Genomic DNA, 17,044 nt, shown 5'->3' on the forward strand with positions numbered 1-17,044 from the left:
CAAAGTGCTTTTGCGCAAAAGCATCCAGGGCCAGTCTAGACGCGATTTTGCGCAAGAAAGTCCCGATCGCCATTTTAGCCATCAGGGCTTTTTTGAGCAAAACAGTTCTCCCTGTCTACACTGGCCCTCTTGCACAAGTATTCCTGCGTAAGAGGGCTTTTTCCCAAGCGGGAATGTGAAAGTATTTGCGCAAGTAGCACTGATTTTTGTACATTATAAAGTCAGTGTTCTTGCGCAAATTCAAGCGGCCAGTGTAGACAGTCTAGACGCACCCCTAATGTAGACAAAGCCTAAGTGTACCTCACAGTAACTAGTCACAGGCAGTGTTCCCTCTAAACTGTCGGGCCACACAGCTTCACAGGTCATTAATCAACCCCGTCCAGTCAGAGGCTCAGGGCTCCATGCAGGGATCTGACTGACTGGGTGGGAATGATTAATCACCTGTAAAGCTATGCTGCCATGCAGCTTAGAGGGAACACTGGTCACAGATGTTTTGTTTTAAAATATTTTATTCCACACATATGGACTGCTTAAAATATATGTATATATTATGTGTGTATTTATACATACACACACTCACACTTTATTGGTGGTGTATATAGACACACTACCTCAATATTGGTGTTGCACATAAGAAATTCAACCCACCCAAAAGAAAATTCAACCCATCCAAGGATAGAAAATGTTAGAGGGAAAACTGGTCAGGACCCCTACAATTACAACACCATGACATTTTAAAATGAAATATCTGAAATCATGAAACTTACCTTTTTTTAAATCATATGACTATGAAATCAACTAAAATGAACTGTGAATTTGGTAGGGCTCTAATCATCTGTGCAGAGGCCTTGTATCAGTTCCCGGGGGCTCTGGTTCTTCTACTCTCAGCTCTCAGAAATTTCCATGGAGACAGGCTTGCCAGGGATCCCTTTTGCTGTACTGCCTCTGGGTTGCTTGGACAAGGAGGAACTTGTGGAAAACTCAGTGTGAGTCTATATTAGTTTGTGGAGGCAATTTTTGTCAGACCAGAGGACAAAATGTAACTCCCCCCTCCTGACTCCACCTACATATAAGGCTTGGGGATAGGGAGAGGTACTGCAGATATATCTACTTTTATACAAAAGAGGTAAGATCTGTGTGAGATTGGTTCCAAAGGTGGCCCAGTTTTGGTCCTTACTGTCTGAAAGTACTTTGTAAACAGATAGTGATAGATCCTGCTATGCCAATGATGTAATGAAGGAGAATAAGGACAATGCAGAGAAGCTAGATAATGTCTTTACATCAGTTTCCACTACAGAAGCTATCATCAAGGTTCCTGCCTTGTTCCTCCTCTTTCTGGTAATAAGGACAAGACACCATCAGAATGTGAGGAAGAGATGCTGGAACAAAATATAAAGTAAATAGCAGCTAGTCATCAGGCTTGGATGATTTACATGGAACAGTTCTGAAGGAATTTAAGCACAGAAATAAGTTGAGCTATTAACAAAAATATGCTGTCCCTCATTAAATTTAGCTACTGTACTGGATGACTGGAGGGTAGCAACTGTTGTACCTATTTTTAATAATGGTGGTAGAGATGCTCCTACTTATTGGAGACCAATGAGCTTTATTTCAGTTCTGGGTAACTGGCTGAAAAATAAAGGGAAAGAAAACTACAAAGCACTTGGATGATGTAATGATAGGGTAAAGAAAAACTGTGCCTGTGCAAACTACTAGAATGTTTTAAGCATGTCCCTAAAGGAGTAAATAAAGATGAACAGCTATCACTGTCCTAGACCTTTTCAACAGCCTTTGAGGAATAAGAGGCTATTAAGAGCAAATTAGTTGGGTAAAGTTTTGTGATAGATTAGAAACTGGTTACAAGAGATAAAAATAAACAGTAGAAATAAATGGTGAATTTTTAGAATGGCAAACAGTTAATAGGAGGTACCCCTAAGGTTCATAAAATACTTGGGATTATTTAGTATATACCTCAGATCATGAAAATGAATGTCCAATGAGGATCAAAATGTACAGATAAGTCACAATAGTCGAGTTAGTCAATATTAGAAACAAATGTAAGGACATTCAGAGAGATTTGACAAAAGTTTATGAATGGACAGCATCATTGCATACTATATATATACTTCTCTGTTCATATATTTACAATGGAGTATATTTCTAAGTTTACATATAAAGTTTGTTGTTTGTGTTAGCTTGTCTTCTGATAAAATGAATAACAAAATTAGTAAGAGATTTGTATTAACATTTTTATAAAACATCAACATGGAAACACTGTATAACTGTTATCAGAGCTAAAGATACCAGTGCTAAAGAAAAAATGCCTCCAAGTGACAATCTACCTGATACATTAACTGAGAATGACAACATGATGTGATATACGGAGAGGGACAATGAAAATATTCTACTTACACAGCAATCGATTTGGTATCTTTTGTCTTTCTTAATATTGAATGTTTTTCTGAAATCATGACAAATTGATGAATTGGGGTACATGTATTATTATAGCAGTCTGTCACCAGCTACTGACACATGAAGTTCTTAGCTATATTGTAATTTTATCAATCCTGAGTGCATCCTAAAAATAGCAGTAATGAGAGCAAAGGAAACAAAAGGAGACAAGGTAGCTCAAGGTAGAACAGTAATTCTTTTTAGTGGGTAGGGGGAAAGTATTTACTAATGTGAGCTAAAATTGGAGGGATACATTTCATTTCAGCTCATTTCTTCATGCTTTCTGTTGCTTTCACCCTGGCTTTTCCTTCCTTTCCTTTCCTTGGAAGCTTTCTCTGCGCTTCATGTATTTTTGTTAATTTTGTTTACATTGTGCAGAACATGATGTAATTTAAAAGTCGCACATTAACCTAAGGGTACATCTACACAACAGGGCTAAAGTTAATTAAGTTACACAATTCAGCTATGTCAATTGCGTAGCTGAAGTCAAAATAGCTTAACTCGGCTTATGGCACTGTCTACACAGTAGGAAGTCAAAGAAAGAAAACTTTTCCTTCGACTTCCCTTACTCCTCATGAAATGAGGATTATAGGAATAGGAGTAAGAAGTCCTCCAGCTCAACATTATTTTGAAATAATAAAGACTTGTAGTATAGATGCACTGTTAGTTCGGAATAATGTCAGTCCTGTTGAGGTATTTTAGAAAATGAATGTATGGGGCCCTTTTATGGTTGAATGAATATACTGTTGTGCTATTCATTCCTTTCCCAATTGTGCTGGCCATTGTAATCTAAAGCCCTAAAATGTAGAATACACATTACAGGCAGTCCCCGACTTACGTGGATCTGACTTATGTCGGATCCGCACTTACGAACGGGGCTTTCTCGCCCCGGAGGTCGAGGTAGCGGATTGCTACCTGCGAGCTCCGGGGCGAGAGAGCCCCGTTCGTAAGCTGCTCTGGTGCCCCTGGTCTGCTGGAGACCACAGGCACCGGGACTGAAGCCGCAGCCGCGGGGGGGTCCGCGCCTCTGAGACTTTGCCAGAGCAAAGCCTCAGAGGCGCGGCACCCCGCTGCCGCTGCGGCTCTGCTCCCGGTGTCCCTGGTCTGCTGGGGGGGGGGGGGTGCGGCTAGTGTGCCCCCCCAGCAGACCAGGCTTTTGTTTTGGACCCTGGAGCAGAGCAGCTGGGGCGCTGCCGATTGGTCCTGCAGCGCCGCTCTGGGCACTGCTGGACCAACCCGGCAGCACCCCAGCTGCTCTGCCCCAGGCGTCCCCAAGTCAGCCGCTGCTGAAACTGACCAGCGCTGACTTCAGGAAGCCCGAGGCAGAGTTGCTCTGCCCCAGGCTTCCTGGAATCAGCGCTGATCAGTTTCAGCAGCAGCTGACTTGGGGAAGCTTGGGGTTCTTAAGTTGAATCTGTATGTAAGTCAGAACTGGCGGTCAGTTTCAGCAGCGGCTGAATCTGGACGCCAGTTCCGACTTACATACAGATTCAACTTAAGAACAAACCTACAGTCCCTATCTTGTACATAACCCGGGGACTACCTGTATAATTATTTTCATTATAGAAGTACCTGGAACCCCCAATAAGATCAGCACCTTATTTTGCAAGGCACTGTATAAACACACAATAAAAATAAATGATCTGTTTTTGCCTTATTTACAAGCTAAATAAATAAATGGATGAATGCACAAACTTTGATCACTTGTCTAAATGGAGGCACATTTGAAACCTTAGGGCAAAATTTGCTTTCCACATCTACATGGCGGTACTTATCTTAGGCATTCTGTTCTCCTTCCATTGGCACTGTGAATGTCACTATATCTTTTACAATGTGGCACAAGGAGCAATGAAGAATCAGAGGCTAGGCACTGTACAGAGTAGTAGACAGTTTTGGCCCAGAATGATGCCCCTTTTTTGGGTAAAACAGTAGAAATAGTTCTTAAAATATAAAGAAGGAAAAGATCTCTCTTTAAAACAAAATGAGTTATTTAAATAAAAGGCTTAAAGGCTTAACCTCTTTAAAAATAACTGTCAGAGTGTTTTATTAGAGAGAAAAAACAAGTAACCAAGAAACCAAGTGATTTATTAGAGAGAGAAGGTGGGTGAGAAATTCTTTTGTTGGAGTAACTTCTGTTGGTGAGAGAAAAGCTTTTGAGCTTACTCGGGGCTCTTCGCTAGGTCTTGGAAATATACCAAGGCTGGGTCAACACGAGGAATTTACTTTAGTAAACCTCCATCTCTCAGGGGTGTGAAAAACGCACATCCCTTAGAGACACGGCTATACCAACCTAACTTCCAGTATAGATCAGAGCTTGAAATTGGGAGGTTACTGGAATGCTAGAAGGGGAAGTTTAGGACATCCTACACAATGGGGACCCCATCCTGAATGGTCTGTAAGTGATTAATGATTTCCCTTATGGGTTCCAGTGTGGAATAGCAACCAGGGATGTGGGCTTGGAGGGGGTTTAAGTGTAGACAAACCCTCAAGGTATCATAGCTAAATACAAGCTGGAACAGATTGTTTCGCATAAAGAAGTAACACATGTTAAGAGTCTATTCAACTGAAGTTGCCTGTTAACATCCCTCCAGTCAGAGGGAAATGAAGAGGAGGAAAAAGGGTTCAAGATTGTTGTAATAAGCTATAAATGCAGTGTCTCAGTTTAGTATCCAGCAAAATTATGAATTTAAGCTCCAGGCTCATCTTTTGAAAGTATTGTTCAGATTGCCTTTGAGAGTGAGAATGGAGAAGTCAGATATCGAGTGATTGCTTTGTGAAAAGTGTTCACTTACAGGTGAGGGACGTTTTTGTCTTTTAGTATTATTCTATGAGTTCTTTCAAAAGAGTAACGACAGCCTAGTTTCATCTACATAGATGTTATTGGGACATGTAGTGCACTGGTTGAGAGACACCACAGATACGTCTAGATTGCATCCCTTTTTTATAAAAGGGATGCAAATTAGACGTATCGCAATTGCTAATGAAGCGGGGATTTAAATCTTCCCCTCTTCATTAGCATAAAAATGGCTGCCGCTTTTTTCGGCACGGAGCTTTGCCGGAAAAAGCTCCAGTCTAGACGCAGATCTTTCAGAAAATAAAGCCTTTTGCGAAAGATCCCTTATCCCTTATTTTAAGAGGGATAAGGGATCTTTCGGAAAAGGCTTTATTTTCTGAAAGAGCCGCGTCTAGACTGGTGCTTTTTTCTGGCAAAGCTCTGTGCCAAAAAAAGTGGCAGCCATTTTTATGCTAATGAAGTGGGGGAGATTTAAATCCCCGCTTCATTAGCAATTGCGATACATCTAATTTGCATCCCTTTTACGAAAAAGGGATGCAACCTAGACGTAGCCCACATGTTGGAATAAGCCTATGTAGGACCAATGGACCTTGAAATGTGTGTTTTGAGCAAAGACAGATTAAGGTTTCCAGGAGGGGGGATGAGGGGCTCAAGCATGACCAAGTATGGGTCCCTTTGCCTGCAGCCCTGCCCTGTTCCAACCCTTCTGTCTATAGCCCTGCCCCTCAGCCCCACAACTCTCCTCTATTTGCTTTTACTTCTTTATGCTGCCCCCCACTATGGCCCCAAGAACACAGAAGCTGTGCCCATGCCATGGTTCCAGGATGCAGTGGAGAATGACAACTCCTCCATTCCCATGCCTGCAACAGGAGGCCAAGTGCTGGGGGCTCCCCCCCCTCCGACCCTACGTGCTTCTGTGAGAGACCATGATCAAAATGCTGGGGCTTCTCTCAGAGAGCAGGGTCAGGTACGAGGACTTCCCCTACCATCCCATGGTTTCTGCCAGAGGCATGGGGGGAGGGGCTACTGAGGCTTCCCATGTTTGAGGGCTTCTGCCATGGATGGGGCTCATTGGGAGAAGCTTCCTCTGTCTGGGGGCTTCTGTGGATGGGGGCTGCTGAGGGGGCTTCCTTATCCCATGACTTCTGCTGGGGTGTGTGTGTGTGTGCTTCCTCAGTTCCACGGCTCGTTCCAGGGTCAGCAGCCATTGGGGGAAGAGGAGGAGGCCTTCCCCTGTCCCATGGCTTTTTTCAAGGTCAGGGACCTTTCCCTGTCCCTGCCACCTTGCACTGCTGCCCTATCCTTCCAGCAACTAGGGCTCCAGGCTTCTGATGCCCAGTGGTGGATTTTTTTCAGAAGCACCTGAGCTGGCTGTGGCCCATTGGCTTATCTGCCACTGGTTATGGATGGTGTTGATCATTGTAGCAGTGGAGATATGTCTGCAGGATTTTTTTGACATGCAAGTTTTGAATTGTCATTGTCTGAGACTTTATTTACATCACTGATGAAGATGAGAGAAACAGTGCTCTCAATTTCTGCACTAATTCCTTGTGTCCAGTAAGGATGTTAAATTTGCGTTTAATCAGCTAATCGAGTAGTTGATGGAAATTCCTGATGGCTCTTACTACATTTAAAAAGCAGTCTCACAGAATCTGGGACTAGGCACAAGCTGGGACAACTGAGTCATGGCTTGTGTCCAGTCTTCCGCTATGCCTCTGCCTTCCCTGTCCCCCTGCAGAAATGGTGCTAGGGGGAACTTGATTTTAAGCTGGCTCCCCTCCCTTGCTGCCTCTGATAGAGGCAGCAGGGGTGGAGAGAAGTGACTAGTTGAGTAGTGAGTCGGCTACTCAATAAACATAGGCTTATTGGATGGTCGACTACTCGACTAGTTGCTTACATCCCTAGTGTCCAGAGATCTTCCAGTACTGTGGACAGTAAAAATGTTTCACATGCAAGAAAACATTGTATCTTACTTTGTCTAGGGATGGAAAGTCAAAGTCTTTGCTACATTGTGGGCCAAATAAACACATTCACTGTGGTGACCAAGTACCTAACTCGTCCTTCTGGCTAGAAATCTACCACTGTTATTTAGGGGTTTTACTGTTGGCAATGAATACCAAGTCTCCGCCAAGGTAAGTATGAATGCATCCAGCTTCTCAGTGTCAACTGTCCTTTATATAATTAAAAAAATATTTGTATTGGTAGCACCTAAAGCCCCAAACCAGGACCCCTTGTACTAGATGTTCAACAAATATAGTAAGAAACAGTCCTTGCTCTCTACATTCCAAACAGACAAGATAGTCAAAGGAGAGCCTATTACATATTTTAATAATGTCACAACCTCTCTGTCTTCATGTTCTGTGAATACCCCATGAGCTGTGGTTTTCTATTTATGGTGTAATATCATTGTATTTAGAAGTAATGTTATAATGACATGAGACCCAAAACATACTGACACTTTAAGGCTATATCTAGACTACATCCCTTTTTCGTAAAAGGGATGTAAATTAGACGTATCGCAATTGCTAATGAAGCGGGGATTTAAATCTCCCCTGCTTCATTAGCATAAAATGGCTGCCTCTTTTTTTTGGCATGGAGCTTTGCCGGAAAAAAGTGCCAGTCTAGACACTGATCTTGCAGAAAATAAAGCCTTTTCTGAAAGATCCCTTATACCGCTATGAAATAAGAGATCTTTCGGAAAAGGCTTTATTTTCCGCAAGATCAGGGTCTACACTGGCGCTTTTTCCGGCAAAGCTCCGTGCCGAAAAAAAAGCGGCAGTCATTTTTATGCTAATGAAGCAGGGGAGATTTAAATCCCCGCTTCGTTAGCAATTGCGATACGTCTAATTTACATCCCTTTTACGAAAAAGGGATATAGCCTAATTGTTTTGCAAATGTATGAGACAAGACCAGGAGAATTGGCCCTGCCTAGGAAATTTTAGGCTAGCAAGCTCTTGCTTTTGATATACAAATCTGTGTGAGTTTAATTGCTGTGTCATTTTTGAAAATCCCTCACTATACAAGTTTAAAATTAAGTGTAAATAGGATTGTGCTCACAATAGCAAATCATATCAAAGTGAAGTCAAGGCATTGTTTATGTTGCAGTTGTTAACATCCCTTCTCCTTATTTACAAACTCATTCCACTTGAAGCCAGGATGCAATAAATGATATATTTATACAATCTCTCCTGAATTTATTTTGCCTCTCAGTATTGTTCTTTCATAAAACAAATGCAAACTCTTTCGGTTCCTCTCCTGTTATTCCCAATTGGCAGAGATTTGTTACATTTCAAGAGAAAAGGGGTAGGTGGGTGTGTGAAATATAGTTAGCAATAGAAAGCCCCTAGGCTGGAAAATTAGATAAGACCACTGTTTTAGAGCTAGACACACCTGGTGTGCCTTGCATTTCTACAATGCTTGTCATGTGCATGTACAGATTGGTTAAGCGGTGTGTACCAGTGTCTTATTTGCACATGTAAAGGCGTGGTTCAGGTAGGCGTCTTTGACCATGCACATTGCTTGAGTCCATTCCTTCGGGGCAGGCCCTATCCCCGCCTTCCAAGTAACTCAGTCCCAGCTAGGGAAGAAGTCAGGAGCTGGGCTGGGACAATGTGGAGGTTGGAAAGATCTCTCAGCGAGCAAGCACGGCCTCGCGCTAATCTTCTCCCACTCTGCAGGCAGAAGAGCGACCACTCCACCCCCAAGGGCAACGTGAAGCTGGGCTGGGGAGCTGCCAGATCCGGCGCCCCTTGCCAAGGCTTTCCTAGGGCTGATTGACAGGGCGGGCGGTCACATGATGCTGCCACGCCACGTTCTTCCCAGCGCCAGCTCGCAGCAGCCTCGACTCGGCTGTAGCCGGAGGGTGGGGAAGGGGGAAGCTGGGAACAAAGTTCCAGGCGCGGCAGCCGCAGCTGGGAGCGCTCGCAGCCTGTCCCGCCACCTCCTCTGCTCGCTTGGCTGGAGGGAAGCGGGCACGTAGCAGCAGCCGCCAGCCCAGCGCCTCCGCCCCGTCCTGTCCTCGCCTAATAACAAAGGGGGGCGAGCGCAGCAACAGCTTGTGCAAAAGTTGCTGAGCCCGCCTGCGAAGGGGGCAGCCGAAGCCGCTTCCTACTGGCGGGGGCCGGCGCAGGAAGCGGCAGCAGAAAGTCTGCAGCTGGAAAAGCGCTTTGGCTCGTGGTGGGTGTTGCGCACCCTCTGCCTTTTGCCTTGTCCCGGGACCGGAGCGGGGAAGCCCGGCGGGCAAAGGAGCGAGGCGCTGCAGCGCCAGCGCGCGGGGCGCAGCGGGGGCTTGGCTCGCAAGTTTAGCGGCAGGTAAGCCGAGGAGTCAGCCCTAGCGTGGCGGGGGGTGGGGCGGGGGGTGGGGGTGTTGTGCTCAACTCCGGTGCGGTCCTGCAGGGGCAGAGCCGGCCTGAGCTCCCCCTTGCGGGACTTGCTGCTTCTCTCCCCGCGTGGGGAGCCGACAGCAGCCCAGCGCCGAGTGGAGGGAGCCCCTGTCGCGAGTGGGGTGAGGGGGAGGTTTCCAGACCCTTGTGAGGGCAGCCCCGAGATGCGGGGCCGCCTGGAGGGGGGCGCTGGCTGGACCGGGGCAGCAGGTGCCCTTCCTGTCCCTCGCGCGTGGGCAGAGCTGTGCCCGAAACGTGGTGTGCGCTGGGATGGGAGCGGGCCCGTGGAAGGGCCACGGGGACGCCTGGGGAAGCTGACCCAATGGGGTGCAGCCCCTAGCGCCTCAGGCCGCTGTGTCCGCCCCAGGCGCCGCCCGTGGGGAAGAGACCGATTGAGACCAGAGGTGTGAAGGCTGCGCGGGGTCCCTGGGGAAGGGAGGCGTAAATCCCGCTTGTCCCGATCTCCTACCGCCCGCGCTGTTGTTGCTCCAGTGATCTGATTTGTGGTTTGGCCACTTTACTCTTCCCTCTCCTCCCTCCCACCCAAATTGTTACAGTTGTTTCTCAGCCCACTGCATCTCGAGGCATTTTTTTTCTCTCTCCTCCCTCCGCTCTCCCTTTCTGCAGGTGTCACTTAAATGAAAGCCAGTCTGAATCTGTATGTCGGGGGTGGGGAAAGAGGTGTGATGAGTAAGAAAAGATGTCACGCTCTTCTTTCATGTTAGGCTAAACCCAGTAGGTGCTGTATAACTTTGAGGAGTGTGTAGATACAGTTTGGGGGCTGATCCAGGCTCTTGGGTAGTGGGCAAATTGCTTTCTTTGTAATTTGTGCACCAATAAGGAAGTTCATCCGGCCAGCTTGAGTTTGTTTCTGTTTTGTGGACTGGGACCAGTGAGAGGCACAGTGGCAAGACTAATGTTCTTAATAGGGATTTGATTAGTGTTGCATTAGTAGAAATGTGAAATGGATTTCCAAATACCTAAAATAAAAAGGTAGATATGAAGAGTGTCATAATTGGAATATCAATATTGTATAATTATTGATCTTTGACCCAAAATCTTTTCTCTGGTGTGCCTAGTAAAAAGATGTGACTGCACTTTCACTTCACTTGTGTATATTTTGCACTTCCCAGTACACTGACATTAAACAGTTTCCCTGACTCTGGTTATTCTTTGTGACTTGTAATCAGAGCAGAAAACTAATTTAAAAAAAAATTAAAATATTAAGAGTTATGCTGAAATCCTTTTATTGGAAGAGGAAAATAACTTTTTATTGACAGTGATATTTGTAACACTTGCTATACATCGAAACGTATGAATATCAAACATATGCCATTGCTCGTATGTATAGAGTTTAATTATTTCTGGTTTAATAAATGGAATGATCAAATTCTAACTACACTTCTCTTTTTATTTTTAGGCATTGACAGTAAACCAGTCCTGTGCATAGAAACTGTTTTTAGAAGGCTTAAATTATATTACAGAAGAATTTCAAGGCTGTGCAAGGATGGCCACGGTTTCTGATCAAGAGGAAGGGCCTGGTGGAGGACACAATGAATTCAGTGATATCATTAAGTCCAGATCTGGTAGGCTGCAGGATTATAAAGTTGTATATCTCTTTTTATGAAAATGTCTCAAATTATGTGATTGAAACTGACATTTAGTTGACAAGTTCTTGCAACTTTTTTTATTGTTCAATATGTTTGTGAAGTGTCAAGCAGAAGGAAGCCCTACGTTCTAAACGGGGCTTCTTGGTAGTCACATTTTAGTTGTATGTATAAATAAAAGTAATTTGCTATCTCTACTTTTCAAAAATGGTAACCCGTTTATTTTAGATCCACCCTCTGCATTATAATTACCTCTGCTTTTGTAAATAAGCATATGTTTATATATTTGCTCTTATGCAAACAAGTTTTGGCGGCTTCATCTGTGTTTAATTTGAGCTATGGAAAATGACTAAGCAGGTTGCAACATTGTGCTTTATATGTTAAATAGCATGGAGTAAAATGACTACTTTTTTGACTAGCTACTGTTGTCTGACTTTAGCACCACAGACATGTCCAGAAACGGATTCTGGATAATGGTCTTCTCAGAACTCTTTTTAAATGTTTTGCTTATGAACTTTTTTATTCATATCCTATTCTGTTGTTATCCCTGTTCTGTAGATTGGTGACAGACACAGGCAAAATCACTTGCTTATAGGCATCCAGGAAATCTTTTGCAGAGACAAAAAATGAATTCAGCCCTGATTTCAAGTTCAGTGTTTTCTCCTAAAGGCCATCTTTTTGCTCCTAAAGGCAGAATACTTGATATCCAACCCATAACAAACTCACTTTTTTCAGTGATTTAAGACAATAATAACATGGCTTTATGATTACAAAACAAATAATTTGTCTTAGTGTAAATGCAAGTAGATAAGACTCAATATTGTATATATGCAATTACTGCAATGAAGTTATATGTCAACTTAAGTAGAATACAAATTTGGGACCAAATCCAAAGCCCATTTCTCTGTAGAGAATGAGTTGCTGAGAGGGTGCAGAGCTCTTAACTTTGGGAAATGCATTTTGTGAAAGAAGTATTTGTGGTTTCATCTATAAATCTTTTTGAAGATCTGAACCTAATATGGTTGAAAATGTCTATTATAGGCCAAGGACTCTGAGTTGGTGAGCACCTGGCTTTTTTTTGTCTGTGCTACAAATGCTGCAATTTTTGCAGGTGTTTTGAGGAATCTTTGATGTATTTAATGAATCCTCTACTTTAATCTCAAAATAATTATATATTTAAAATATTTTTTACACTGAAATCAGGAATGACTTAATTCAACTTTACCCTAAACAAAAATGAAATTTTTAAAAAAGAATTCCTATTTTCAAACCTGCTAAGGATTGACATTTAATCTCAGATATGCAGCATGCATTGGTACATATTTTGAAGTTAATTATTACACTACATAGCTCAAATCTGAATCAGCCTCTATAACTAAGCTTGTGGGAGGGATTTTCTAATGAAAGGAACACTACCTATCAAAGTACAAACAGCAAAAAATTAAAGACTAATTGTCATGTCTAAACTAGGTATTTTGCATGCTCCCCCCTCCCTCCCTGGAAAAAAAAGAAAAATGCTAAATTAGAGATGTTCATGCTGGCGCTTAAATAGAATACTTCATTACTTTCCATTAACTTTTCTCTTCTCCCCCTTCCACTCTTGCACCTGATTTGGGTTGCTGCTCATGAGAGAGCTACAAATGGTCAGAGTTCACCAAAAATATTACTACAAAATAATTCGCTTCTAATAAAAAGCCCCCCTAATTATTTAACAGCTGAGGGTGTAGGGCAGGACAAGATAAGAACCTTTATTTTGATTTTCTTGTGTAGCCGGGTATTTGACTATTGTTTTTATTTCTTATACTTCTGTAATATACTCACCCAGATCTAAGTTAGAGATGTAAGTCTGCAGGAACAACTATTCATAATTAGTGGGAGCAAGAAAACAGTTGTTAGACAGAATTTTCTTTACAAGTGAATTTAAATTAAGAAAATGTGTTCAAAATTACTGTGGTGCAGATTTTAGCAGGGATTTAAGAAAACAGCTAATTTGAGTAATCTACGGGTATAGGCCGCTTATAACTAGGCTTGGTAGAATTCATGTTTTTATTTTTTATAATTTTGACAAATATTGGTGTGTGGTTCCACCAACAGTTTCCCACAACTGTCAAAATAAATTGATAAGTATTTTAAAATACACAACAGATAAGGGCCAAACAATAATAAATAACTATAGAAACTAAGATGGAAAATTAAACTTTTCAAACTTTTTTCTGTTCTTTGTTTTGTTTGTTCTTTCTAAATAAATAAACCCACCAAAGATGATGTTATTTAGGCTGCCTGGATTATTTATGGAACAAAAGGTAGCAAAATAGTAACTTGCTTTGAGTGGAATGTCAGAATTTCAGAAAGTGGCAGCAGGGAAAGAATTCAGACCAGAAAAAAGTTTTTGCTGCCTATGAGTGTATAATCTTAAGAAGACAATCAATCAAAGAGAGTGCCTGACCAATCTTTGTGAGATTTGCTGCTTTAATTAGTTGGTATTGGAAAATTCAGCAGCAGATAGTATGAATACATGGAAATTATAGTAATAACTATTATTTGAATTGATGAAACCAAGGAAGGAAACTTGTTTTGAGCCAGAATGGTATTTAATCATGGTAACTCATTAAAACCTATCCAGCTTCACGTATCTCCTAGGATATGCAACGTGTAGCAATGCATTTGTCTTATTTATCAATTGTATATAATTAAAAATGATTGTTTAAATTTACAGTTAATTTTAAAGAATCTTAGGAAGATAAGTGCAGTAAAAAATTGAAGGTTATGAAGAAGGAACATTCTGTAGAAATACCATATGATTAAATGCATTTCCTATTTAAAAACAAAGTTGGAAGAACTAAAACATCATTTACACAAAGAAAAAGAATCCAGGGTTACACAATTTCATGACCAAAAATGTAATTTATTTTGAGAGCCAATTTTTAAAATGAAATATTAGTGTCTACAAAATAGTACTTTAAGAATAGTTGGGAAAATATTAACATTTATTGAAAAGCTTTAGTTAGAGATCTAATTCTGTCACTCAAAGATTAAATTCAGTGTGTTGAGTTCTAGTATGCTTAGAATCTGATGGTGATAGATCATATTTTTTGAAATGCTAAGATCTAACAAGAATATGAATTGTTCTAAACACATTATTGGATGCATTACCAATACTGTCTTCAGTGAGATCAGTAAGATAGCATATTTTAAGACAGTGATGTTCTTCTGTGGCTCTTGTAAGTCATAAGACTACTCATAAACATATTTGGCTTCATTCAATTTTGGGATGTAATAGTGTAGTTGATTAACCTATAAGCTTTGGCTTATCAGTTAATGCTATAGACTACATGCATTCCGCCCTCCTCTCCCCAGCCCCGGTCAGTAAACTTTTTTTAGCAGGCTAGCCAGCAGCTCGGCTCAGTCCTGGCTTCTGCTTGGTCCAGGAGCTCAGTCCCCCCGTGGACAGGGGCTGCTGCCACTTTGTGTTGCTACCTCTGTATCAGACGCAGCAGCACAGGGCGACAGGCAGCTGATCCACAGGGGGAGCTGTTTTTTAAATTGGCTCCCCTCATGGGCCAGCTACCATCTGGCCCTAAGGATGTTAAGTAACGTGTAATTCACTAATTGAATAGATTTTGCATTGATTATTCTATTAGTCGATAGGGCAGCACTGCCCCTTTGAAATGCCGCCATGGTGTTTCAAAGGGTCAGCATGATCATGGAGCCCGGGATCAGCTGGGCACTCATCAGCTGACCCAGGGCTCCACGCAGTGCTGTTGCAAAAATGCATGGACTATTTGATTAGTCAGTTACACAATACCTAACATCCTTACTAGAAACACAGCAGCAGGCAGACTGCTGCTGCACAGGGAAGGCTGGAGAGACTGCAGTGCCGCTTTGAAGTTCCTCAGCATGGAGAGCTCACAGAGCTACTCTTGATGCTGCTTCTCACTGCTGTGGGAGAACTGTGGGGGAGAATCCAAAGAGGTGCAGGGATCAGCTCTGCCTTCCCACAACACTGCACTGTGGGTTGCTTACTCATGTTGCTTTGCCCTATCTGACAATAGGGGAGCTAGCAATGTGTCCATAAAATGTCAACAATGAGAGGCAGAAAAAAACAGTTGGACTGGTTTTTACTTTTGCCGATTCTTGCATGTTGGCAGCACTCTTGTAAGCAAACCTTCCCAATGCAGATATAGCCTTATGCTGTATTAAAGGAGAGTCCTCTAAGAGTGGGAGAGCTTTTTAAAGTATATCTTATTAGGATTTATTAGGGTACGTCTACTCTGCAACACTATTTTGAAATAACTCGCGCTGTTCTGAAATAACTTAGTCCGCGTCTACACAGCAGGCAGTTATTTTGAAATAGTGTCAAAATACTATCAAGCTGGAGGACTTGTTACCCTGACTCCTGTAACCCTCATTGTATGAGGAATAAGGGAAGTCGGAGGAAGGGTGCTCTATTTCCAAGTAAGTGTGGTGTACATGCTCCCTATTTTGAAATAAGCTATTTCAAAATAAGATACACAATTGATGTAGCTCAATTTGCACAGCTTATTTCGAGTTAAGCCCTGCAGTGTAGACACACCCTTAGTTTTCTAATTTTTAGGAGAGACTCTGCTGATAATAGACAAATATAGGCATCTACTCTGATTAGGTAGGGAATTTGCACCCTTATTTTACAATGGTGTATTTTATTTTTAAAACCTGTTGGATGTTTAGAATAGAGTATAGATTTGATCACTCTCATTATGTTGTGTAATAACTATTTTAACAATGGCAATTAATGGAAGCCAATTCAAGGTTTGCAGGATAACTTTATTTATTGTTAACCCTTCACATCCCTAATATTTGTGCACTGAGAGCCTGACTGACAAGCCTCACCCTTACCGGATGAGGCTTACCGGTTAAGGTAAAAGGGGTGGGGGGGGGGGGGAGGGAAGGTAGGGGACATAGTGGATAGGTTTGTGCAGCCCCTGCCTTTGGGGCGCTCTGGCCTGCCATGAGCAGGGGCTGCTTTGGTGTGCCGTTGGTGCAGTCTCTCTCCATAGCAGGCCCAGGCACCCTGCAGGCAGGGGCTGTTCGAACTGAGATGGCCCTCCCAATTGCCATGCCCTTTAATCAGTTAACTAGTTAAACAAATGGGATTTTACATCCCTAACAAATACTAGGTGTTTTTTTCGCTTGAAAAAAATCATTGCTGTAAATTGAATGGTTATATTGTATTTTTAAGTAAATACTTACCATCTAATATATGGCATGCCATGGATAAGGCATCTGGAGATGTAAATAGCATAGGTCAAAGTTTACTTATATCCATTGTTTCTGTAGACCAAAAATAATTTAAGTGGATATGTTTTCTGTAACAGAACAATTTTATATGTAATCTAGAATGTATCTTCTTTTAGAAAAATCATTTGGTGCCAATAGGGGCTTTTTGTGTTTGGTTTTGAAACAAGTTTTCAAAGAAGAATTTAGGGGATGCTTGCTTTATAGTGGGGGGGAAAAACCAGTGCTGTCATCAGTGTATTTTGAAGAATAGATGAACTTTGGTGTGACTAATTATGAAACACTGAGGAAAAATCCCACTTGAAATCTGTCATGATACTTTAAATGATAATACATATAATTAAGCACTAAGACGTAACAAGCAAAACATTTCTGGAATATAAGTGAGTGCCTCAAGTGTATTTTAAGATACAAACATAGATTGGTAGGAGCTTAATTTTCCTGATCTAGCCTTCATTTTGAATTAAATGTAGTTGACAGGGTTTTGAAAGAACTGATCTAAAATTGTAACTTATTTTGAAAGCTCTTTGGTTAGG

General features: G+C 42.1%; 1 protein-coding gene across 3 annotated transcripts in view; it reads left to right on the forward strand.

Annotated features, from left to right (window-relative positions):
* Positions 1-9,072: 9,072 nt before the first annotated feature.
* Positions 9,073-17,044, forward strand: part of UTRN (utrophin) — a 559,106-nt gene continuing 551,134 nt past the window's right edge. For 2 of the 3 annotated variants that reach the window (XM_075924350.2, XM_089777288.1), the window contains exons 1-2: positions 9,073-9,556; positions 11,048-11,213. In XM_075924350.2, coding sequence (XP_075780465.2) covers positions 11,135-11,213 — 79 coding nt within the window. In that variant the 5' untranslated portion in view covers positions 9,073-9,556; positions 11,048-11,134. Of the gene's footprint in view, positions 9,557-10,601; positions 10,621-11,047; positions 11,214-17,044 lie in introns of those variants that run through there. The other variant, XM_075924351.2, reaches the window with a different exon arrangement.

The sequence above is a fragment of the Pelodiscus sinensis genome, chromosome 3 (genome assembly GCF_052426305.1).
Source record: "Pelodiscus sinensis isolate ZL-2025 chromosome 3, ASM5242630v1, whole genome shotgun sequence".
Taxonomy (NCBI): domain Eukaryota; kingdom Metazoa; phylum Chordata; order Testudines; family Trionychidae; genus Pelodiscus; species Pelodiscus sinensis.